This window comes from Aquarana catesbeiana, linkage group LG03, assembly GCF_042186555.1.
Source record: "Aquarana catesbeiana isolate 2022-GZ linkage group LG03, ASM4218655v1, whole genome shotgun sequence".
In the NCBI taxonomy this organism is placed as follows: Eukaryota; Metazoa; Chordata; class Amphibia; order Anura; family Ranidae; genus Aquarana; species Aquarana catesbeiana.
The window spans coordinates 601,374,625-601,399,009 of record NC_133326.1 but is presented as its reverse complement, the minus strand read 5'-3'; the positions used below and the strand labels follow the sequence as shown (position 1 = coordinate 601,399,009).

The 24,385-nt window shown below is 42.4% G+C and overlaps 1 protein-coding gene across 1 annotated transcript; it reads right to left on the bottom strand.

Moving 5' to 3' along the window:
* Positions 1 to 12,717: 12,717 nt before the first annotated feature.
* H2AZ2 (H2A.Z variant histone 2) lies at positions 12,718 to 24,104 on the bottom strand. The gene is made up of 5 exons (XM_073622084.1): positions 23,926 to 24,104; positions 13,934 to 14,011; positions 13,542 to 13,655; positions 13,253 to 13,382; positions 12,718 to 13,087 (listed from the first exon to the last, which is right to left on the bottom strand). The coding sequence occupies exons 1-5, from the start codon at positions 23,926 to 23,928 to the stop codon at positions 13,026 to 13,028; spliced, it is 387 nt and encodes a 128-aa protein (XP_073478185.1). The 5' UTR covers positions 23,929 to 24,104; the 3' UTR covers positions 12,718 to 13,025.
* Between the last annotated feature and the right edge of the window lie 281 nt (positions 24,105 to 24,385).

Here is a 24,385-nt window from a genome sequence, read left to right as displayed (position 1 = left end):
ATCTGACATCAGGAAGCAAAGCTCTACTCCCTCTTAAGATGTCCATCTACTCCCTCTTAAGATGTCCATCTTCATACAGACTCGTATGTCAGTAGTACATTGTATATCCCTCTATGTTGTGGTTGTTCGGGTGCTTATCTAATAGTTTCTTGAAACTATCGATGCCCCCCGCTGAGACCACCGCCTGTGGAAGGGAATTCCACATCCTTGCCTCTCCTACAGTAAAGAACCCTCTACGTAGTTTAACTTTAAACCTCTTTTCTTCTCATTTTAATGAGTGGCCATGAGTCTTGTTAAACTCTTTTACGAAAAAGTTTTATGCCTATTGTGGGGTCACCAGTATGGTATTTGTATATTGAAATCCTATCCACTCTCAAGTGTCTCTTCGCCAGAGAGAATAAGTTCAGTGCTCGCAACCTTTCCTCATAACGAATATCCTCCAGACCCTTTGTTAGCTTTGTTGCACTTCTTTGTACTCGCTCCATTTCCAGTACATCCTTCCTGAGGACTGGTGCCCAGAACTGGACAGCATACTCTAGGTGCGGCCGGACCAGAGTCTTTTAGAGCGGGAGAATTATCGTTTTATCTCTGGAAATAATCCCCTTTTTGATGCATGCCAATATTCTGTTTGCTTTGTTAGCAGCAGCTTGGTATTGAATGCCATTGCTGAGCCTATCATCTACTAAGACCCCCATGTCCTTTTCCATCCTAAATTCTCCCAGAGGTTGTCCCCCTAGTGAGTAGATTGCATTCATATTTTTGCCACCCAAATGCATTATTTTACATTTTTCTACATTGAACCTCATTTGCCATGTAGTTGCCCACCCCGTTAATTGTTCAGAACTTTTTGCAAGGTTTCCATATCCTGTGGATAAGTTATTGCCCTGCTCAGCTTAATATTGTCCGCAAATACAGAGATTGAACTGTTTACCCCATCCTCCAGGTCGTTTATGAACAAATTAAATAGGATTGGTCCCAGCACAGAACCCTGGGCGACCCCACTACCCACCCCTGACCATTCCTAGTACTCCCTATTTATCACCACCCTCTAAACTCGCCCTTGTAGCCAGTTTTCAATCCATGTACTCGCCCCTATGGTCCATGCCAATGGACCTTATTTTGTACAGTAAACGTTTATGGGGATCTGTGTCAAATGCTTTTGCAAAATCCAGATGCACCACGTCTACGAGTCTTCCTTTATCTAAATTGCAACTCGCCTCCTCATAGAAGGTTAATAGATTGGTTTGGCAAGAACAATTCTTCATTAATCCATGCTGATTCTGCTAATGATACCGTTCTCATTACTAAAATCTTGTATATAGTGCCTTATCATCCCCTCCAAGAGTTTACATACTAGTGATGTTAGGCTAACTGGTCTGTAATTCCCAGGGATGTCTTTTGGGCCCTTTTTAAATATTGGCGCTACATTGGCTTTTCTCCAATCAGCTGGTACCATTCCAGTCAGTAGACTGTCAGTAAAAATTAGGAACAACGGTCTGGCAATTACATGACAAAGTACCCTCGGGTGCAAGCCATCTGGTCCCGGTGATTTATTAATGTAAAGTTTCCCAAGTCTAATTTTAATTCTGTCCTCTGTTAACAATGGAGGTGCTTCCTGTGATGTATCATGAGGATAAACACTGCAGTTTTGGTTACTGAAGCTCCCCGATTCCCTCGTGAAGACTGAGGAGAATAAATTCAATACCTTCGCCATGTCCCCATCCATTCTAACCAGATGTCCTTCCTCATTCTTTATGGGTCCCCCCCTGTTTACATACTTAAAGAATTTCTTGGGATTCTTTTTGCTCTCCTCCGCTATGTGTCTTTCATGTTCTATCTTAGCCGTCCTTATTGCACCCTTACATATCTTGTTGCAATCTTTATAAAGTCTGAATGCTGATGAAGGCCTTCTCCTTTGCTTTTATATGCATTTTTTCATTGGAGTTAAGCCATCCAGGACTTTTGTTCGCTCTTTTAAATTTATTACCCAATGGGATGAATTGGCTCATGCCCTTATTTAATAGGCTCTTAAAGCAAACCCATCTCTCCTCCGTGGTGTTTGTTCCTAAGATTTTATCCTAATTTATGACTTCTAGCAAGGTTTGTAGTTCAGGGAAGTTGGACCTAGGGAATCGGCTGCAGGGGGCCTACCAGAAATACTGCTGAATAGCTAATTGCCCTGTTTTGTTTATGGCCTCCACAGTGTAAAAAATGTTGTTTAGAACAGGAAAACATTACTATACAGTGACTTTTATCGTTTGCTAAATAATTCCCTGGGATCAGGTTATGAGTTGAAAGGCTGCTGTTTCATTCCTGCTGATCGAGGGTTTTCAATATGTTTGAGTCTCTTATCTAGAGCAAATATGTATTTCAGATCTCTGACTTAAAGGAGGCTACTTGGTAATCATCAGGGACTAAATGTATGAAGACAGGCAGCCAGGCAACTGGCAGTTTTAAAGCTGATCAGTCATTGGCAGCCTACACGTTTTTCTTAGAAGTTTTCATTTACCATAACCCTGTACCTCTCCCTTCTCTACCTCCGTATGCTGCCAGAACCCCTGGAACTATCCAAAGCTTAGACACACTTGCTCAGAAGACAGGTATCCGGTTTGGTGATTTGGCCACTCACACTCCCCAAGCACTGTATTGTGGGAGGAAGGTGGTGGTGGTCACCTAGTACTTTCAGGTAATAAAGAACAGCGTTTTATTGTGGTCCTGGAGAACATGTGCAATAGATGAACAGGATACTATGATGAAAACATTACTTTGCCTAATATGTGCAGAGCAAGAAGTTTGATGATGAAGAGGCTTGGAAGGCAGACTTGCTGGAGTACATATTATAAATCACCATGCGCCATATTAACCACTTGCCGACCAGCCGCCATCATTATACTGCAGCAGGTCGACACAATCCCCCGAACTGTCGTAGCTATACGTCGGTCCCTTTAAGCGGGATAGCAGACGTGCCCGCTGCACAGCGGGGGTGCCGATGCTCGTGACCGGCGGTACCACGATCTCTCATCTCCTATAATCAGTCCCATCACCCACAGTTAGAACACAGACATAGGGAACACAATTAACCCCTTGATCACCCCCTAGTGTTTACCCTTTCCCTGCCAGTGACATTTATACAGTAATCGGTGCATTTCTATAGCACTGATCGCTGTATAATTGTAAGTCGAAACCAATCAATATACACTTTTTGCGTTTTTTTTTTTTAACCAAAAATATGTAGAATACATATTGGCCTAAACTGAGGAAAAAATTTGCTTTTTTTAAAAAAAAAATGGGGCTATTACAGCAAAACATACAAAATATTGTGTTTTTTTTTTTTTTCAAAATTGTCGCTCTTTTTTTGTTTATAGCGCAAAAAATAAACGCAGAGATGATCAAATACCAGCAAAAGAAAGCTCTATTTGTGGGAAAAAAAGGACGTCAATTTTGTTTGGGTACAGCGTCGCACGACCACGCAATTGTCAGTCAAAGCGACGCAGTGCCATATCGCAAAAAATGGCCTGGTCATTGAGCAGCAAATTCTTCGGGGCTGAAGCGGTTAAGAATGTTGTTCAGCATCAGTATTAATGTCAAAACTATTTTTGTGTTTTTGTTCTAAGTCAATTCTGTATATAGTATGAATCACAGGACCCCACAATCCTGATGTAAAGTGTGCAGAACTCCCAGTCTTTTCTGCTTATTATCAGTGCTTGCGATCTCATTCATTTCAGTAAAACCTGAACTCTATTGTAAGTAAAGGGCCCCATATTCCTGAATGTATATCACCAGTGACCTCTACATAGCAAAGCTTCTAAATGAGGTCTGTATTTCTTTATAGCGCCTCAATTGTTCACATCTTTATCTCTGACCAACTATTGGCTACCAGATTGTTGATGTTGTCCACATTACTTATAAAGTGTCTGGCTTAAAATGTGTTTTTTTTTTTTTTTTTTTTCTTGTTTGTTGAGGGGCACAGGAATTCAGATACTGACGAGTTATACTAATGAATACAGGATTGGACACTGGCAAACAAAAAACTTGTAGGCCAGCATGCCTCAGTGCCTATCAACAGCACAATAAAAACAGAGGGCTAGAACCTGTGTCCCTTAATGGACTCCAAAAAACGGTGAGTAAAAGACCCCCCCCCCCCCCTCAGGTTTTTAGTAGGGAAGGGTTTTTGTTGTCTGAGACCTTGTTGGGGACATTTCCCCTCACTTGCTGTGCTGGTGATCCCCCTCCCACAAGGATTAAATGCTTGTTATGTCTAGGGGAAGGTTGAAGATACTTTATCACTTTCCTCCTCTACTGGACACTCCAGTCTGTGGGCAGAGCTGTGGAGTCATCCTGTATAATACAGGGACATGAACGCTCTATTGTATGCTAAGGGGGTTGGAGTGCGACCGTAGACTATCACAGTTTACAGAGCAGGCTATGGGGATTGATCGTAGCGATGGAAGGATCCTGAAGGGGCAAGGAGTAAGCTCATGAACTACCTTCTGCACCTCCATTTTTAACTACTTCATTACCAGGCCAATTCTGACACTTCTCACATACATGTAAAAACAAATGTTTTCTTTTGTAATTTTTTTTTTAATTAATTATTTTGTATTGTATCTTGCATGGTATTTGCACAGTGGTTTTTTAAACGCAATTTTTTTTTTTTTTGGCAAAAAAAAAAATGCACTTCATGAGTTTTGTTGCACACAAACGCAATACCCAAATTTTTGTACACTATAAAAGATGTTGCGACGAGTAAATAGATACCCAACACGTCACGCTTTAAAGTTGCGTACGCCCAGGGAATGGCACCAAACTACGGTGCCTAAAATTTTCCACAGGTGACGCTTTAAATGCCTTTACAGGATATCATTTTAGAGATACACAGGTGGTCTGGTGCTAGAATTATTGCTCTTGCATTGACATTCACAACAGTACCCCACAAGTGTGGTGCACAGTTTACATATGCATGCGGGACTTTGGTATGCGTTCGCATTTGTGTGTAAGCCCAGGAGGACAGTTCTCTTTAATTATTTTATTTTATCCAAAACATTTTTTATGTTCTACTTTTTTTGTATTAACTTTATTGCTATCACAAGGGATGAACAACGCCCCTTGTGACAGGTCCTCTTTATGGAGAGAGCTCTTCTCTGGCCTCCAATGCAGACGATCAGACACAGATCGGTCTGATCAGCTACTTTCCTGGCTGCTAACCACCAGGTAAACAGAGAGGTGGAAATGGAAGTGTTGAAATCCTTGTTGCTCCCGAGGTCAGAGCGAGAGAGGACCAACATCAGTTCCCCTCTCTGTGTAGTGCAGCTGTCACCGCCAGTCGTATCGTCCTATTGTAATGAAGTGGTTAAAAGAACGGGCACTTACACAGATGTGCCACTGGTCTCTTCCAGGCATTTGGAAGCTGGAAGTGCCTGGCAGTGCTTCTGCTCATGCACACAAATGCCACCAGCTTCTAATGGATGGGCAATTGAGCGCCCAGCTGCATTTGTGCACGTGTGAAAAAAAGCCACGTAGTAACAAATGTCAGATTGCAGGGGCTTTTATCAGGTACAGAGCGGTCAAAGTCATAACTAACAGAAAGGACTGACTGTGTGTAGTGGGGACACTGTATTGTTGAGTACTGTGAGTAATCGGAGTATTAGGAGTGCCTGTAGGCAGTGAGTACACGAGTGCACATGGACTGTATGTACACGTGGGCTGCGAGTACCTGTGTATTGAGTTTTGAGTATTTGTGTCAGGAAGCTAGTTGTTAATTTGGACAGCGTATAATCCCCAATCCTCATAAATTAGTAGGTACGATGCCCGGTTGGTGTGGAGATGGGACTCGGCATGTATGCGTTCCTTGATCATCTGATCATGGGCGAATACTGCTGTGCAAAATGTAAGCAAATTGTTTCCCTGGAAGCCCAAGTTCTGGATCTAGGGAAACAACTGTCAGCACTGAGAAGTCCCTCCATACTAAAGGAGAGGCGGGTGGAGACAAAAAGGTGCAGGCACTAGAAAAGAGTAGATGGGTGACAGGAAGGATAGAGGAGAAAGGGCAAGGGAGGCCGATCCTGGGCTGTAGCATCCCAATAAGTATGCTCCATTGAGTGACATTAGTGAAACCAGTCAGGGACCAGCACTGCTGGAGCTGAGGGACTTCCCTAGCTGCCAGGGGAAGAGCTCCTCCAGTGGGAGTGGGGGGAAGTGAAGGGAAAGGAAAGACAGATTCTGGTGGTAGGGGACTCAAGTCTTAGAGGGACAGAGAGGGCAATCTGTGACAAAGACCTGAAGCGCCGAACTGTATGCTGTCTAATGGACACTTGGGTTTGGCACATCACGGATCTAGTGTACAGATTACTGGGAGGGGCTGGGGAAGACCCGGCTGTCATGGCGCACCTTGGCACCAATGACAAAGTCAGAGGCAGATGGAGTGTCCTAAAGAACGATTTTAGGGACTTAGAAGCTAAATTGACGAAAAGGACCAAATTAGTATTCTCAGGAATACTACCGGTACATCAAGCCACACCAGAAAGGCAGAGGGAGATTAGGAAAGTAAACAAGTGGCTGAGGAGCTGGTGTAGTAAGGAGGGGTTTGGGTTCTTAGAGAACTGGACCGACTTCTCAGTCTGTCACCAGTTCTATAGAAGGGATGGACTGCACCTAAATGAGGAGGGTGCAGATCTGCTGGGAATGAAGATGGCCAAAAAGTTAGACGGGATTTAAAACTGGGGGGGTCCAGAGGTAGAGATGATCAACGCGGAACATATTCCAGAGGGTAGTATTGGGGGTATTAGTGGTAGGTTGGCTAAAGCACACAAACCAAAGGTAAGCATAGTAACAAGTCCTATTTGCAATCTCAGAACACCCAATAAGAGGACAGTATGCGACTGATGGTAAACTACGTGGCATGTTCACCAATGACAGGAGCCTGGCGGACAAGATGGGGGAACTAGAGATACTGTTGTACGAGGAGGATTTAGATTTTGTGGGAATTTCAGAAACTTGGTTCATCAGCTCTCATGATTGGCTGGTAACCATTCAAGGGTATTCCCTTTATCGCATTGATAGAGAGGGTGAAAAAGGGGGAGGGGTATGCGTGTATATCAAGAATAATGTATAAGTGAATGTGAGAGATGACATCACTAAGGGATCTAGGGAGGAGGTGAAATCCTTATGGGTAGAGCTCCAAAGGCATTAAACTAAGGGGAAAATAATACTGGGAGTATGCTATAGGTCCCTTAACCTTAGGAAGGAGGGGGGGGGGACAGACCTCCTATCACAATTTGGATTAGCAGCTAGGATGGGAAGTGGTATCATAATGGGGGATTTTAATTATCCAGACATAGACTGGGCGGAGGGAACCATGCATTCGTCTAAGGCTGGCCAGTTCCTAAATGTCTTGCAGGACAATTTCATTAGTCAGATGGTAGACGCACCAACTAGAAAAAGCGTTACTAGACCTACTGATTACCAACAATGCAGACCTGATCACGGATGTGGAACTAAGAGGCAATTTAGGAAACAGCGATCACAGGTCAATTAGCTTCAGTAAAAATCAAACAAATAGGAAACATAAGGGGAATACAAAGACACTGAATTTCAAAAGAGCCAATTTTCCTAAACTACGAACCTTACTAGAAGATATTAATTGGGATAGAATCTTAGGAACAAAGAACACGGAGGAAGGATGGGTTTGCTTTAAGAGCATATTAAATAAGGGCATGAGCCAGAGCATCCCATTGGGAAATAAATTTAAAAGAGCGAACAAAAATCCTGGATGGCTTAACTCCATGTAAAAATGCATATAAAAACAAAGGAGAAGACCTTCAAAAAATACAAGGCTGAGGAATCCTCATCAACATTCAGACTGTATAAAGAATGCAACAAGAAATGTAAGGGTGCAATCTAAGATAGAACACAAAAGACAAATAGCGGAGGAGAGCAAAAAAAAAATCCCAAGAGATTAAAGTATAAAAACAGTAAAAAAGGGAGGACAGACCATATTGGCCCCATAAAGAATGAGGAAGGACATTTGGTTACAAAGGATGGGGAGATGGCGAAGGTATTGAATTTATTCTTCTCCTCAGTCTTCAAGAAGGAATCGGGGGGACTTCAGTAACCAAAACTGCAGTGTTTATCCTCTTGACACATCACAGGAAGCACCCTCATGGCTAACAGAGGACAGACTTAAAGATGGACTTGGAAAACTTAACATAAATCACCGGGACCAGATGGCTTGCACCCAAGGGTCCTTAGGGAACTCAGTCAAGTAATTGCCAGACCATTGTTTCTAATTTTTACTGACAGTCTACTAACAGAAATGGTACCAGCTGATTGGAGAAAAGCCAATGTAGCACCAATATTTAAAAAAAGGGCCAAAATACATCCCTGAGAATTACAGACCAATTAGCCTAACATCAATAGTATGCAAGCTCCTGGAGGGGAGAGCACAGAGAAGGGCAACAAAGCTAATAAAAGGGACTGGAGGATATTGGTTATGAAGAAAGGTTGTGAGCACTGAACTTATTCTCTCTGGAGAAGAGACGCTTTATAGGGGATATGATTTCAATTCATAAATATCGTATGGTGACCCCACAATAGGAATAAAACTTTTTCGCGGAAGGGAGTTTAATAAGACACGTGGGCACTCATTAAAATTAGAAGAAATGAGATTTAACCTTAAATTGCATAGAGGGCTCTTTACTGTAAGAGGGGCAAGGATGTGCAATTCCCTTCCACGGGTGGTGGTTTCAGTGAGGAGCATCGATAGTTTCAAAAAACTATTAGATAAGCACCTGAATGACCACAACATACAGGGATATACAATGTAATACTAACACATAATCACACACATAGGTTGGACTTGTGTCTTTTTTCAACCTCACCTACTATGTAACTATGTAACCCACTGCCTACTGGGATGGCTGTGATGTAGTATTCCCAGAAGACAGTGGGACTCAGCCTAGGCCAGGAACGCTGAAATGCTGCCTTGCAGCAAAAAAAGAACAGTTAAAAATGTTTGCGTAAATGGAGGAGATGGAATAAAAAATTGTTTGAGGTAAGTTCTGCTTTAACCCCTAGACTAAAGGAGCATTTATTCCCTTGCACTACTTTTAGGCCCCTTTCACATGTGCAGATCTGTTTTCAGACATCCGCCTGTTCAGCAGGGATCGATCCGTTGATCCCCGCTGAGCCAGCAGATGACAAGTGCAGAAACGGACCTGTCAGATCTCTGCTCTCCTCTATGGGGGGGATTGGATGAAAACGGACTGCCTGTCTGTTTTCATCCGATCAGCCAGACGGCTGGAAAATAGGGTTTCCATCCATCTGGATTTAGCGGGGTGGATCTGATGTCAGCGGACATGTCACCGCTGACATCCGTCACTCCATAGAGATGTATGGAGCATCCGTTCAGGTCTGCCTGTAAAAAACGGACAGGCGGATCTGAACGGTCCACACGTGTGAAAGGGCCCTTAGGGTGTCTCTTTGCACAAAACCAAATAGAAGATTCAAAGGTGTTATGGTCAAGTAGAATTGCACAGTGCATGTTTTTTTTTTTTTTTTGGATAAAGGTAGGTAAATCTTTAACCTCTACCAGATGTTAATTGCTGTCTGTCTCCATGGGGAGCATTTCCTTTATTTTATGTGCCAGTGGAGCACAGACGTTCTGACTCCTCACCTAAAAAAAAACACTTCAAGATGATTATTGATAGGTAGAACAGGTCCTTGAGGACTGTAGGGTTGAATCAACTGACTTGATCAGGTTCAACCTTACTGCTGCCAGATGAATGGTTTGTGCTAACCGCAGATTCTGAAAATGCTAGTTAGCTTGTTTATAAAATGATCCAATGTTTGAGCTAATGAACACACAGGCAGGTTAGGAAGACTTGGGTGGATAGTGACTTATGGCCCCATTCACACCTGAGCAATTGTCTGCTTGAAGCTTGTAGCTCAAATGCTCAACAAGCGAAATCCCATTCATTTCATGGGCCCCTGTTTACATGTGAACGTTTTGTCCCCTGAAGCAAAACGCCTAAGACCTCTTGTACAGTGCAACCTGAAAAAGCTCAGTATAGCTTTTATTTTTTTTTTTCTACTGTGCTAAAATAGAGCCCATTAATTGTAACGTACCTGTGCATACAGGCGCGTAAACAAGCTCTGTGCATTCTGCAGTAAAAAATAATATAGAAAAAAATCAGCTTTTCTTTGGTCAGTAGTTTGACTCATGCACGCAAATACGCACAAATGTGCGCAAATGTCCATTTACATATTGTGCAGAACGAGAATACATCCGCATATACGCAAAAATGCGCGTATATATGTGCAAATGCATACAAAAAAATAAACGTCTGAAAAAGTAGATGCTAAAACAGGAGTATCGTGTGCAAGAGGCCCAAAGCTAAAGTACATGAGCTTCTTTTTGGCAGAATACAAGCGTTTTTGGCCCCATACTTCAATAGAAACGCCTGCATTTTTAGTGTTTTCTGCTCAAATAGCGGCTCTCTACCCCTAATTTCCGCTCCCTCTCCTCCCCCTAGTGCTTTATATTGGCTAAACAAAAACACCTGAAGCTGTAAAACGCTTTTAAAATGTTTTAAAAAATGGTTGAAAAAAGCTTTTAAAAAACGCCAGTAAATTGATACGCTCAAGTGTGAATGTTCTTGTTGCTGATCTCCTACCTTCACCTACTATGTCAGCTATGTTCTTCTGAGCTCTGTAGTTCCTCTGCAATAGCCTGCTGAATGTGCTGAATAACAGTTATTGCCTGCTGATTTCCTGTTTGCAAGACTGCTGTCTGCTATCCCTTCAGTAACCTCAGCCCGCGGTCTGACTCGCCCCCTCGTAGTCCTCTTGAAGCGAGCAGGGAGTTGTACTTCTGCCTGGTTTGCTGTAGTGGGCGTAGGGGTCTCGCAGGCCCCGGTCTGCGCTGCCCATAGAGATGGCATCCTCCTCCCTGCCAGTGCCGCCTCCAACCCTGCCGCCACTGCCCACCATCTCTCTTCAGTGCAGGGAGATTATAGATAAGCGGGACAGAGCAGATCTCAGGCTGACAGATCTGTATGTGAGAACACCGCTCGTCGTACAGCCCCACCTCCCTGCACATTAGAACAGTGCGCTCTGCGCTGTGTCTATCACAATTCCGGGGCAGTACGACGAGCAATTTTCTCGCATACAGATCTGTCATCCCGATTATCTTCAACTCTCCCCGCTCTGCAATGATGGCACTGATGAGGTACTTGTGTCACCGCACTGATACTCTGCACTGGTGGTCCCTGACATGCGGCTCTGGTGGTGGTCCCTGACTTGCTGCACTGGTTTGCATCTATTTTAAAATGCTTTGTATTTATAAGGCTGTAACCTATCATACCATATGTTTTATGTATGGCTTGCTGGCTGCAGAATGAGGGGTGTGATTTATGTTGAAGTGGGTGAGTTCACAATTACATGTACAAGCCTAGTGTACCTCCCACATTCTCTCCCATCCCAAGTATTCATGGGAAATGTGGGCTGATTACAGTTAAAGAGAGAGAGAAGAGGATATGTCACTGTTCTAACATCGCCTACCTGCCAGAAAAGATGAAGCATTTTTTGAATCGCAGAGCTGACTTCCTGAAAATTAAATCACACATCTCTCTTAAACAGTAAGAAATTTCACAAATGTAGTAACTGTTTAGTGTTTTGTGTGGGGGTGTACTAATAGGGGATTTTTTGAAAATCTGCTTTAGTTCTGCTTTAAACAGTTTGTTTGGACCAAGCTGGTGAACACTAACTATTTACTTCACTAACAGTTGCCACGACTGGGAGCTCCATATATAGCCTTAAGCTATATCTATCTACACACTACCATTCAGAGGAAGATTTGTGTTCTATGATTGAATACAAAGCTTCCTCCGATTGGCTGATGACATCACAAATTCTGCCTCAGCCAATCAGAGGGAGCTTCGTATTCATTGATTGAACACAAATCTCCACTGAGCAACAATGTTCCAGGAGTGGAATGGGAATGTCTCGTCCCACTGCCAGTACACAGTGCTGTATACTGTATGTAGCTGAGGCTACATAGATTATTAAGTTCTACCAGCTGCTGCAACTATCAGTGAAGAAGCTTGTTTGGACCAGCTTGGTCCAAAAGGTAAATGGAACCCAGAAATTGGCTTTTAAGGGTACCACCAGGGAACTAGCAAATTTATAGGGTTAGGTCAGCAATGGCAGCCTTTTGATACAGGTCCTCTTTGAAATGTAGCTGTACTTTTTACATTTCAGGAAGCACCACCCTTCTCTGTCAAAAATAATTTTCACTGCCCTGGGTTGCAGCACGATGCAGTATTTTCATCCAGACCCTATAAACATGAGGTCTGTTTGCCTGTTCTGAGTATGTGGACCAGGGGTAGGGAACCTTGGTACCGCAGCTGTGGTGATACTACAATGCAAGATTGAAAGCCACACGCAAGTATCCCAGAGGCAGAGGTGCTGAGCAAGCTGCAGTGATGATTTACATTTTAATGAGGGTAGTGCTTTGCTGCATTTTAAGTTTAAAGAAAACGGCCACTACAGGAGAATCTACCATTATAAGAGATGCCTAATGTGAGATGGAATTTTTTTTCCATCCCTGAAATGTAAAAACTCAAAATGCGTAAATTGTAAAGATGAGGCTGAAGCTCAAAAACTTTATTCCAGGAAGTGGGCCTGGGGCCTAGCTTAAAAATGTATCACACAGAGGCAAGCTTATGTAAAAAATGGTTTATCTGTTCCATTTTTGTATAAAACACACGGGAGAAACCTAGCCAATCAACACACAGATTTCATTTACAAGACTCAAGGAACTTTTTTTTTTTCTGTGAAACTTTGAACCTAAACAACATACAAAGGTTTTCTCTTAAGTCTACACTCTCTGCTGTCTATTCCATTTACTATTTATTTTAGAAAATGAAATCTTTAAACGAAAAATAAACAAAACAAATTCCACATAACCCCATCGTCTTTCTTCTGTCCCAGTTACAGTACAATGGTAGATGGCAGCAGGACCCTATTCCTTATGCAGTTTTCTGCTGTCCCTTCTTTCCAATCAGAGACTTGTGGATATGAGGAATAACACCTGCAGAGAAATATAGATTACAAATGTTAAGTCTATGCAAGATGGACAGAGAAAACATTTCACGTTGCACTGCTGTGTCTGTCATTTTAAATTAGGTGTATTCATTCACTATAAAGTACTTTGGCATTAAAAATCTGATTAAAGACAGCTTATTGGAGATATTACCTCCTCCTGCAATGGTGGCCTTGATGAGGGAGTCTAATTCTTCATCCCCACGGATGGCTAGCTGCAAGTGACGAGGAGTGATACGCTTCACCTTTAGATCTTTAGAGGCATTTCCTGCCAATTCCAATACCTGGATTCAAAGGCAACAAATAAGTCTCTAAAAACACCAGATGGAGAACTTCATCTACAAGAAAGTAAGACTTTATTCAAACCTGAAACTAACAGACTTGGCTTCAGTTGACAAACTGTTACAGAAGCAAATGCGAACGGTGTTAAAGCTATAACCAACCTCAGCAGTAAGGTATTCCAGAATGGCAGCACTGTACACTGCTGCAGTAGCACCAACTCTTCCGTGGCTTGTAGTGCGAGTCTTCAAGTGTCTATGTATACGACCCACAGGGAACTAAAGCAAAGTCAAAAATCACATTAAAGCACCTTGAATTTTTAAGAGTAACTCTGCTACAAACACAACTAGCCAATGTGAAACACCACTGGCTTATGTAAATCTTACTAAGTGCTCGTGTGCTTAGGATGAATCCTGCAGATATATCCATATTGGGGAAATCTATTGCTGCTCTGCTAGGTAAGACCAATAGCAAAATATACTTTTGTCACACCTTCACCTTTTGGAAACTATTACGGAAAAACAATTTTTTACTAGAGCTAATAAAATGAACTTACCTGCAGTCCTGCTCTTTGAGAGCGAGATACAGCTTTGGCCTTAGCCTTCCCACTGTCCTTCCCAGCCTTACCACCAGCCTATAGAGAGGAAAAGTAGAGGAAAAAAAAAAGTTGTTTCTCTATTTTTCACAGGTTCTGTACTTTTTTTTTTTTTTTTGGTTAACTTTATATTGCAACTATATAATATACAGAAATGAGAAAAATCCACTATCTGTCCATATACAATGTCACATCCCCTTCAGTGATTCCATCTGTGATGACAGGTGACACACCAAGCCCCCCCCCCAAGAGAGCTTCAGTGGTCTTATGGCCAGCTATTGAGTAAAAGCGTTATTCCCGCGCTAACAGGTAAAAAATCTAATAAAAGTACTACGGAGAAGCTGCATACACCGAAAACCAAACCTTAAAGGATCATAAAAATATTCAGTGGTGTTGCGCTAATCCTGGACACTATCAGCCTAAGGCTCTTAATAAGGGTGTCCAGGATTAGCGCAACACCACTGAATATTTTTATGGTCAGCTATTGTCTGAGCTCTTCCCTCCATATGGTGCTGACACGATGTTGGAGAAGCCTGACAGTCTTCTCTGTTAATGTTGAACCAACTATACACTAGTTACAGAAAGTAAAATCAAAATTACCAGATTGTCTCCTCCCAAAGCTTTTGATGGTAATAAGTTACCTAAATGGGTGCTTAATATTGATTTATATAATAGCTGGTAATGACGTACAAATATATGCAACTGTTCTCATCCCTTTGAGACCTAATGGCGTGCATCCAGTAGTAAATGTAAATATCTGGTTATTGTAATTAAAGGCATCTTCATACTGAAGCAGCCAGCATTGTGCTTTCAGTTTGTCAGGCCTGTTCATGTTATTTGTGTGTTTGGGGTGATGAGGAGTGGTGCCAGAAAATTGTTTAATAATGAGTGAAGCTGCCCCTTTAAAAGTGGATAAACCACTCAAATGTGAATATTGAAATAAAAAGTTGTAGCGCTACCTCAAAACTCAATATGAATATAACCCTTTCATGACTAACCCTATTTTTGACATTTGGGGTTTACAAGTTAAAATCCGTATTTTTTTGCTAGAAAATTACTTGGAGCCCTCAAACATATATATATTTTTTAGCAGAGAATCTAGAGAATAAATCGGCGATTTATTCTCTAGTATTTGTGCAGCGGTGTTTTAAACGCAACTTTTTGGGAAAAGGGACACTTTCATGAATTAAAAAAAAAAACAAACAGTAAAGTTAGCCCAATTTTTCTGTATAATGTGAAAGATGATGTTACGCAGAGTAAACAGATACAATAGATATAACTGCATGCACTCGTGGAATGGCGACAAACTACGGTACTGAAAAGTCTCCATAGGCGATGCTTTAATTTTTTTTTTTTTTTTTATGTTTACCAGGTTAGAGTTAGAGGAGATCTAGTGCTAGAATTTCTGACGATCGCGGCGATACCTCACATGTGTGATTTGAACACTGTTTACATGTGCGGGCGCGACTTCCGTATGCGTTTTCTTTGCTGCGTGAGCTCGCGGCGACGGGGGTGCTTTAGAAAAAAATGTTTTACTTTTTTTTATATTAATAAATTGTGTTTAAAAAAAAAAAAAAAATTTTATCACTTTTATTGCTGTCACAAGGAATGTAAACATCCCTTGTGACAGTAATAGGTGGTGACAGGTACTCTTTATGGAGGGATCGGGGGTCTAAAAGACCCCCGATCCCTCCTTTGCACTTCAAAGTATTCAGATCGACGAAAATGGCAATTCTGAATACTGTATATTTTTAAAAAACCGGCGCCATTGACAGCCGAGTAAACGGGAAGTGACGTCGCTTCCGTGTTTACAATTAGGACACTGGAACGAAGCCAATTACGGCTTTGTTTCAGTTTGTCCCTAACTGCCGGAGGCGGCGGATTGTTGATCGGGCCTCTCGGTGGAACGGGAGGAGCGGGAAGGGGGGACGTCCCCTCCCGCTCCTCCGGTATAACAGCCGAGTGGCTTTAAGCCGCATCGGTTGTTATACCTGGAAATCCGATCGCCCGCTCTAAAAAAAAAAAAAACAGTACCAGGTTGATGCCTGCAGCTGCGGTTATCATCCCGGTATAACCCCTGAAATTCGAGTACGCACATCTGCGTACGTTCAGCGGGAAGGGGTTAAAATATAAGCGATCATTTAATATAAATCCTTCAACGAATAAACAAAGTGGTGCAATAACATGAACAAAGTGACAATAAATGAATTGGACAAAAAAAAGTTGTGTGAAATATATATATATATATATATATATATATATATATATATATATATATATATATATATATATATATAATCTATACCCTAGCAGAATTTATGAATTCTCAGCCATTTTTCAGAGAATATGAATAACACAAAAACCCTTCCCCTCACGGTAAGGGTCCTTTCACACTGGGGCGGTTTGCAGGCGCTATTGCGCTAATAATAGCGCCTGCAAACCGACCCGAAACAGCTGCTGCTTTAATTCCAGTGTGAAAGCCCCGAGGGCTTTCACACTGGAGCGATGCGCTGGCAGGACGGTAAAAAAAGTCCTGCCAGCAGCATCTTCGGAGCGGTGAAGGAGCGGAGTGTATACCGCTCCTGCCCATTGAAATCAATGGGACGGCGCGGCTATACCGCCGGTAAAGCGCCTCTGCAGAGGCGCTTTGCGGTGGTTTTAACCCTTTCTCGGCCGCTAGCAGGGGGGTAAAACCGCCCCGCTAGCGGCCGCATACTTACAATAGCGGCGCTTTACCGCCGACAACGCCCCCGCCCCAGTGTGAAAGGACCCTTAGTGTTTGGCTGAAGCAATTTATCAATCAACTGTGTTTACTCTTTTTAAATCATAATAACAAACTACCCAAATGTCCCTGATCAAACATTTACATACCCTGGTGATTTTGGCCTGATAACGTGCACACAAGTTGACACAAATGGGTTTGAATGGCTATTAAAGAGGAAGTAAACCCTGATGGGTTTTACATCTTCTTTATTTCCCTGCAAAGGTAAAGCATAATGGGCTACTAATGCATTGCATAGTAGCCCATTATGTGCCACTTACCTGAAACCGAAGCCTGCGATGTCACCACTAGCAGCAAGTGTCTATCTTCACCCCTCCTCCTTCCGGAGAGGTTTAGGAGATATTTCCAGCACCTACAGGTAAGCCTTAATATAGGCTTACCTGTAGGTAAAAGTGATTGTACAGCCACTTTAAAGGTAACCATTCTAACCAGCGATCTGTTTGCTTGTAATTAGTGTGTGTGTATAAAAGGTCAATGAGTTTCTGGACTCCTGACAGACCCTTGCATCTTTCATCCAGTACTGCACTGACGTTTCTGGATTCTGAGTCATGGGGAAAGCAAAAAAATTGTCAAAGGATCTGTGGGAAAAGGTAATTGAACTGTATAAAATGGGAAAGGGATATAAAAAGATATCCAAGGAATGAGAATGCCAATCAGCAGTGTTCAAACTCTAATCAAGAAGTGGAATATTAGGGGTTCTGTTGAAACCAAACCACGGTCAGGTAGACCAACTAAAATTTCAGCCACAACTGCCAGGAAAATTGTTCAGGATGCAAAGAAAAACCCACAAATAACTTCAGGTGAAATACAGGACTCTCTGACAACATGTGGTGTGGCTGTTTCAAGATGCACAATAAGGAGGCACTTGAAGAAATATGAGCTGCATGGTCGAGTTGCCAGAAGAAAGACATTACTACGCAAATGCCACAAAATATCCTGCTTACAATACGCCAAACAGCACAGAGACAAGCCTCGAACCTTCTGGCACAAAGTAATTTGAAGTGATGAGACCACAAGGCCTATGATGAAAGTTACACCATTCCTACTGTGAAACACAGAGGTGGATCGCTGATGTTTTGGGGATGTTAGAGCTACAAAGGCACAGGAAATTTTGTCAAATTTGGTTGATGGCAAGATGAATGCAGTATGTTATCAAAAAATACTGGAGGAATATTTGCAATCATCAGCCAGGAAGCTGCGCATGGGATGTACTTGGACATTCCAACATAATGATCCAAAACACAAGGCCAAGTTGACCTGTCATTGGCTACAGCAGAATAAAGTGAAGGTTCTGGAGTGGCCATCTCAGTCTCCTGACCTCAATATCATTGAGCCACTCTGGGGAGATCTCAGACGTGCAGTTCATGCAAGACAGCCCAAGAATTTACAGGAACTGGAGGTTTTTTGCCAAGAGGAATGGGCAGCTTTACCATCTGAGAAGATAAAGAGCCTCATCCACAAAAGACTTCAAGCTGTCATTGATGTTAAAGAGGGCAATGCACAGTATTAAGAACTGGGGTGTGTAAACTTTTGATCAGGGTCATTTGGGTAGTTTCTGTTGCCATTATGATTTAAAAAGAGTAAACAGTTGATTGATTACAAATGGCTTCTGCCAAATTTGAGTGAAAGAAAAGTTTTTGTGTTATCGTTCATATTCTCTGAAAAATGGCCAAGAAATCATAAATTCTGCCAGGGTATGTAAACTTTATTTTGTTTATACCACTTTTTTTTGTACCCAATAAAATAGTTTGTAAACAGTGATGTCATATGAGGGTATGTAAACTTATGAGCACAACTGTATATATAAAAAAACTCCTATTAAATCTATACAAAATGCAAGGAGCAAGGAAGTCCAATCACTGTGATTCAGAAGAAATATAAAGTGCAATGTCCTTCAAATCATGCTCCACCAGATGTGCATGAGGGGTGCAGACTCACCAGAGCCAGTAATAATAATGACCTTGGAGCTATGATGTATTTCTTGTAACCGACAGCATAAGCAGAGATGATCCTCTTAATCTAGGCAGTATAACTCAGAAGGAACATGGAAAAAAAAAATCATAGTGCAACAAGCTAATAGATGTATAAAAGCATGTGGAAGTAGCAGTGCCCACTCACATTTGAATGTGCTATATGTCAGCACCAACATGTAGAGCTTAGGTTGAGTCAACACGCTGTCCTGTCGGCCAGCAAGACCAGATATGACGTCAGTAAAAAGCGCACAAATGGCCTCTGTATTTCATGTGAGAAACGTCATCAGGAGGCTTCCTGTTGACGTGTCTCACACAAAATGGATAGAGACGGTTTGTCCGATTTTTACTGATGTCATATTCGGCCTTGCTGGTTTCCAACCTCTGGGCAGTGTAACGCACGCCGTGGCCGACAGGACAGCGTGTTGACTCAACCTAAGCTCTACATGTTGGTGCTGACATATAGCACATTCAAATGTGAGTGGGCGCTGCTACTTCTACATGCTTTCATACATCTGTATTAGCTTGTTGCGCTATGATTTTTTTTTCCATGTTCCTTCAGAGTTATACTGCCTAGATTAAGAGGATCGTCTCTGCTTATGCTGTCAGTTACAAGAAATACATCATAGCTCCAAAGTCTTTGTTATTACTGGCTCTGGTGAGTCTGCACCCCTCATGCACGTCTGGTGGAGCATGATTTGAAGGACATTGCACTTTATAATTATTCTGAATCATGGTGATTGGACTTTCTTGCTCCTTGCATTTTGTGAAGATTTAATTGTGTATATGTGTGTATATGTGTGTGTATATATATATATGTATATATATATGTATATATATATGTGTGTGTGTGTGTGTGTATGTATATGTGTATATATATATATATATTATTTTTCATTTATTGATTGTCACTTTGTTCATGTTTTTGCACCACTTTGTTTAATCGTTGAGCGATTTATATGAAATGACCACTTATTTTTTATATTCATATTGAGTTTTGAAGTAGTGCCACACCTGTTCATGTTATTGAGTGTTTAAAATGACTAAGTGTCTTTTTTTTTTTTTTTTTTTTACGTTTTTCATGCATTATCTGTATGCATCTTAACGATGCCACTGGCATCTAAACCACAACATAGGAGTTCAGTTATGTACAGGTTGGTCTGCACTGGGGTCTGGATCTTTATTTGTAACCCTAAAATGTATTTTGGTTTGTCCTCTTTAGGCTGTACTGCACAGGGCCCTTCTCACCTCTTATGGTGAATGGCTTTGGAATTCTGTCTCCCTTTATTTTGTAAAGTGCTATATAAATCCTGTATAATAATGTAATGAACACTCTGGGGAAGGGGGGTGGTCTGACCTAGTCTTGTCAGCAAACCCCGAGGCTCTGTTCCATGTCGGCAGGGGATCTTAAGCTGTTCCAGTGGAGTTAGAACAAAACTGTGATGGAGAAAAAAAAAAACCCATGTCATCCTAGGGTTGGCCGTCCACTGAACAGACCTGGATGGGTGGATATAATAGTGGACCCATGTCCACTTACATGTGGCCACTCATACATTACAGTCTTTTTGACCTGTATAATCATGGGTCAAAAATAGACCGCTGAATGCCCCATGTGAAGGGGGTCTAATTAATTTCCTATGTGTACATTACGGCTACAATCAAATCAATGTACATTCCCTTAAAGAGGAAGTAAACCCTGATGGGTTTTACTTCCTCTTTATTCCCCTGCAAAGTAAAAGCATAATGGGGTAGTATGTGTCGCATACTACCCCATTATGTGGCACTTACCTGCAAATGACGCCCACAATGTCCCCACTGGTGGAAGCATCCATCTTCGCCCCTCTTACCTCCGGGGCCAAGGACTCTGGCTCTGTGACTGGCCGGAGCCGCGTGACATCACTCCCGCTCATGCCAATCACGGCACAGAGGGCCGTTTTGTCATTGCGCATGCGCCGATGACATTGGTGCACTACAATGCAAATATCTCATAAACTGCACACGTTTAGGAGATATTTTCAGTACATATAAGTAAGCCTATAATAAGGTTTACCTATATGTAAAACTAGGTCAGGGGCATTTACAACCACTTTAATGTATGCAAAGATGTAATACCTGGTACACACGATGAGAATATCTGATGGATTAGCTTTTTTTTTTTTTTTTTTTATATGCATGCTAGTTTAGTATGGAAAACTAATAGGTTACTAAAGATACGAAAATCCTCTTACGACATGGTACAACTTCGGAAGTGATGTAATGTATTCTTTAGTTTCCAAGCATGAGTGTGCTTGGTCACACGATTGTTTTTTGTATAAAATACCATACTAATTACATGAAACGCGTTCATTCTGTTATCATGTGAGAAAAATGTTCATGCTTGTCCCTTCAGATCTTTTCTCATGAACTATTGTGATCGGCTCTCAAGCTGTGTACTAATGATCAGATTATCGGACAATCACTCCAAAAGCGGTCTTTTTCTTCAGATTTTTCTCATTGTGTGTACTAATCTTAACTGGTCAACTACTTTTCACAAGAGTCTGGTCATCATAACACACCCTTTTTGCTAAGATCAGAATGTAATAGCGTTGTTATCTCTGAAATACTTGTCTACACGCTGCTGATTCCAATGCAAAGCCATGGTACGCACTACTATTTTATTTTTTTCCGCATAACCCCGCAGGTTGCACAAAAAAACAAAAACAAAAAAAAACCTTACAGCTCTGGCTGGGAGCCGCTGTACTAACCATGCAAGGTTAGTCCAGCGAGTTCCTCCACAGAGCAGTTGTGTTTTGACAAGAACACTCCAATCGGCGCTCTCTGACACTGGCTGATTGGGAGTTGCTGGCTGCTGGTTTTCCAGCATGCACGTCTGGCAAAAGCCAGCCAGACCGACATACAGACTGGATGTCAGCCATTTTTTTTTTTTGTACTGGCAAATGTCTCCCGACATTCGCCCCATGTGTATGGGGCTTTAGCCATCACCTGGTGATATAAACTCAATTCACTAAGCTACCGCACAAGGATAAGCATCCCTATTTTCAGCTGAAAGCAAACAGATTTGAAAATTCGTCACAAGCCTGCTTTGTGACTTGAACCTAAAATCTTAGTGTTAGCATGAGTACACAGTATTTCAATGTGTCTTTACGCAGAGCTGTACATAAATGTATTTCATTTATACACATGGTAGAGCAGCGGGACTTTAACCCTTATGTCTGTTGACAATGGTAAAAATACAGAGCTAAAGGTGGTCACACCACACATCAATAGGATCATTTTAATATGGCTTAACTGATCAAATAAAGTTTGCACACTAGAGCTCTTTGGTTTAGAATACTTCTAATGCATTTTGACCCTGCCATATCAATGTTGCTGATTATTCTTTGTGCATTGGAGAAGAGATCAATTAAATGATCAATTTAAACAAATATCTCCCTTTTCTATGATTGTATATACTTGCTGAGTTTTCCACAAATGCATTTTTTTTTTTTTGTGATCCCTTGTACTTAGATTGCTCACAAATTACTATGTGTATGACTACTAGGTAATGGACAGAATGATGGTGCAGTCGCATATATTCTTTCGGAATATCATTAGAATACAGGATTGATATAATTAATATAACAGTCTGGGTAGCACTTTATAAAAGGAGACAGTACAATTACAATACAGTATCTTGCAAAATGTGTTTTATTATACTGTCGACTATTCCCCCCCAAAGCAGTTTGCAGCGGGAAATTTGGATTATTATGAAAGTAGAGGACTGAGCCTATGGAGCCATGCCTGGAGCTGGAGGCTGGATAAGGATTAGCAGCAGACGGCTCATTGGCCGTGCTTTGTCAACGTAGTCCCTTCGCTGTGTGTAATAACAACATTGCAGAGACTCCCTGGTAGTATTGTCCTCCGCCAATACTGTCCCTGCAAGATGCTTATAAATGCAGAGCCATAAAAGGGCAAATTTCATGTTTAGCGTCTGCTTTATGTGCTGTGTATGATCAGGGAGAGCAACACAAATAAATCAGCTTTGTCTATGGATGCTCCATATAGGAGGGCTTACAATGCCCCCACTAATCCCTATCCAGACATGTATGGTATACCGGTCTAATAATTGTGTGTGTGTGTGAGAGGGGGAGGAGAGAGGATGATGTTGATGTTTACAGTGTCAGGTAGTTTTTTTTTTTTTTTTCCCCATGCATCCATCTAGTATACAGGATGAGAGAATAATGGGGGGGGGATGTATAACAGAGTTAGGTAATTTTTATACAGCACCAACAGTTTGTGTAATGCATTACAATTGGAGATATATCTATATTTTAATATACAGGGTCAGAAGATAAATTGGGGGGGGGGAGGAGAAGTATATTGTACACAGACGTTAGATAATAGTAGGGACATATAGAGGAAGAGAGAGATAGTAATAATAGAATCGGGGGTGATGTACTCCGGGTCGGGTAATAATAGAAGCGGGGGCGATGTATTTTGGGTCAGGTAATAATAGAATTGGGGTGATGTATTCTGGGTCGGGTAATACAGTAAAATCGGGGGGGGGGGTGTGCAATGTATTCTGGGTCGGGTAAGAATAATAGCGGGGGGGGCGATGTATTCCGGATTGGGTAATAATAGAATGGGGGGGGTGATGTATTCCGGGTTGGTTAATAATAGTTTTGTGGGGGTAATAATAGTATCGGGGACGATATATTCCGGGTTGGGTAATTGTAGAATTGGGATGATGTGTTCTGGATCGGGTAATAATAGGGCAGCGTGTTTATCAGTATACAGATTGGGATAGTAAACCTGCAGCTGTCACTATGGTGACCCCCTCCCTGTATTGAGTGGTGACTTCCGGGGACACGGGGCTGCTGAGGACAATAACACAACACGGTAGAGCCCGGGGGGTGTGAATACTCGCTTTCCTGTCAGTATAACTGTCAGTGTCAGTGATAAGGCAGTGAGTGTGGTGTGGAGCCGGCCCCTGTATAATAATAATAATAATAATAATGGCCGGTGGCGGAGTAGACTGTGGTGTAGACGGGCGCAGTGTACTCGGCGGAGGTCTCCCGGTTCGGTGTGTGGCCGGTCAGTCGTCCTCCTCTCCTCCTCACACTCCCCTCAGAGGCTCTTCCCGCCATTTCCCGGGACAGTCTAGGTGGCGCAAGAGCCGCCGCTGCCGGCAGCCACACGAAGCTCACTGGTGAGGTATTTACCATGATCCGGAACTCCGAGGGTCGCCGTGAGAAGGTCCGGATAAAGTTGCCCCGTGTCTACGTCCCTCACTGCCGCCGGTACCGCGCACTCTCAGCCTCACACACACAATAACCCCCCACCCGTCAGGCCCGAGCGACAGGACGCCTCGCAGCCAATCACGACCAACCTTCCTGGTTTGAAACCCCATCCCGGCCTATGGCGTTCCGCCTTCTTTCCCAGGTGCCTAGTGGCGCCCCGCCTCTTTCCCTTAACGGCCGTTTCCCTCCCAAGGCCTCTCAGCTTGCTTTTGCACACGGCCCGCAAGTGAGTGGGCGTAACAGCAGCGCGTCAGTGGGAGAAACTGGGCCAATGACAACGCGAGGCTAACCGTGATTGACAAGCGCGCCAGCTAATCCACGCAAGCGTTCAGCAATAGGCGTGCTCCAAAGCGCAATGACAGCAGCGTTGGCCAATAGGATG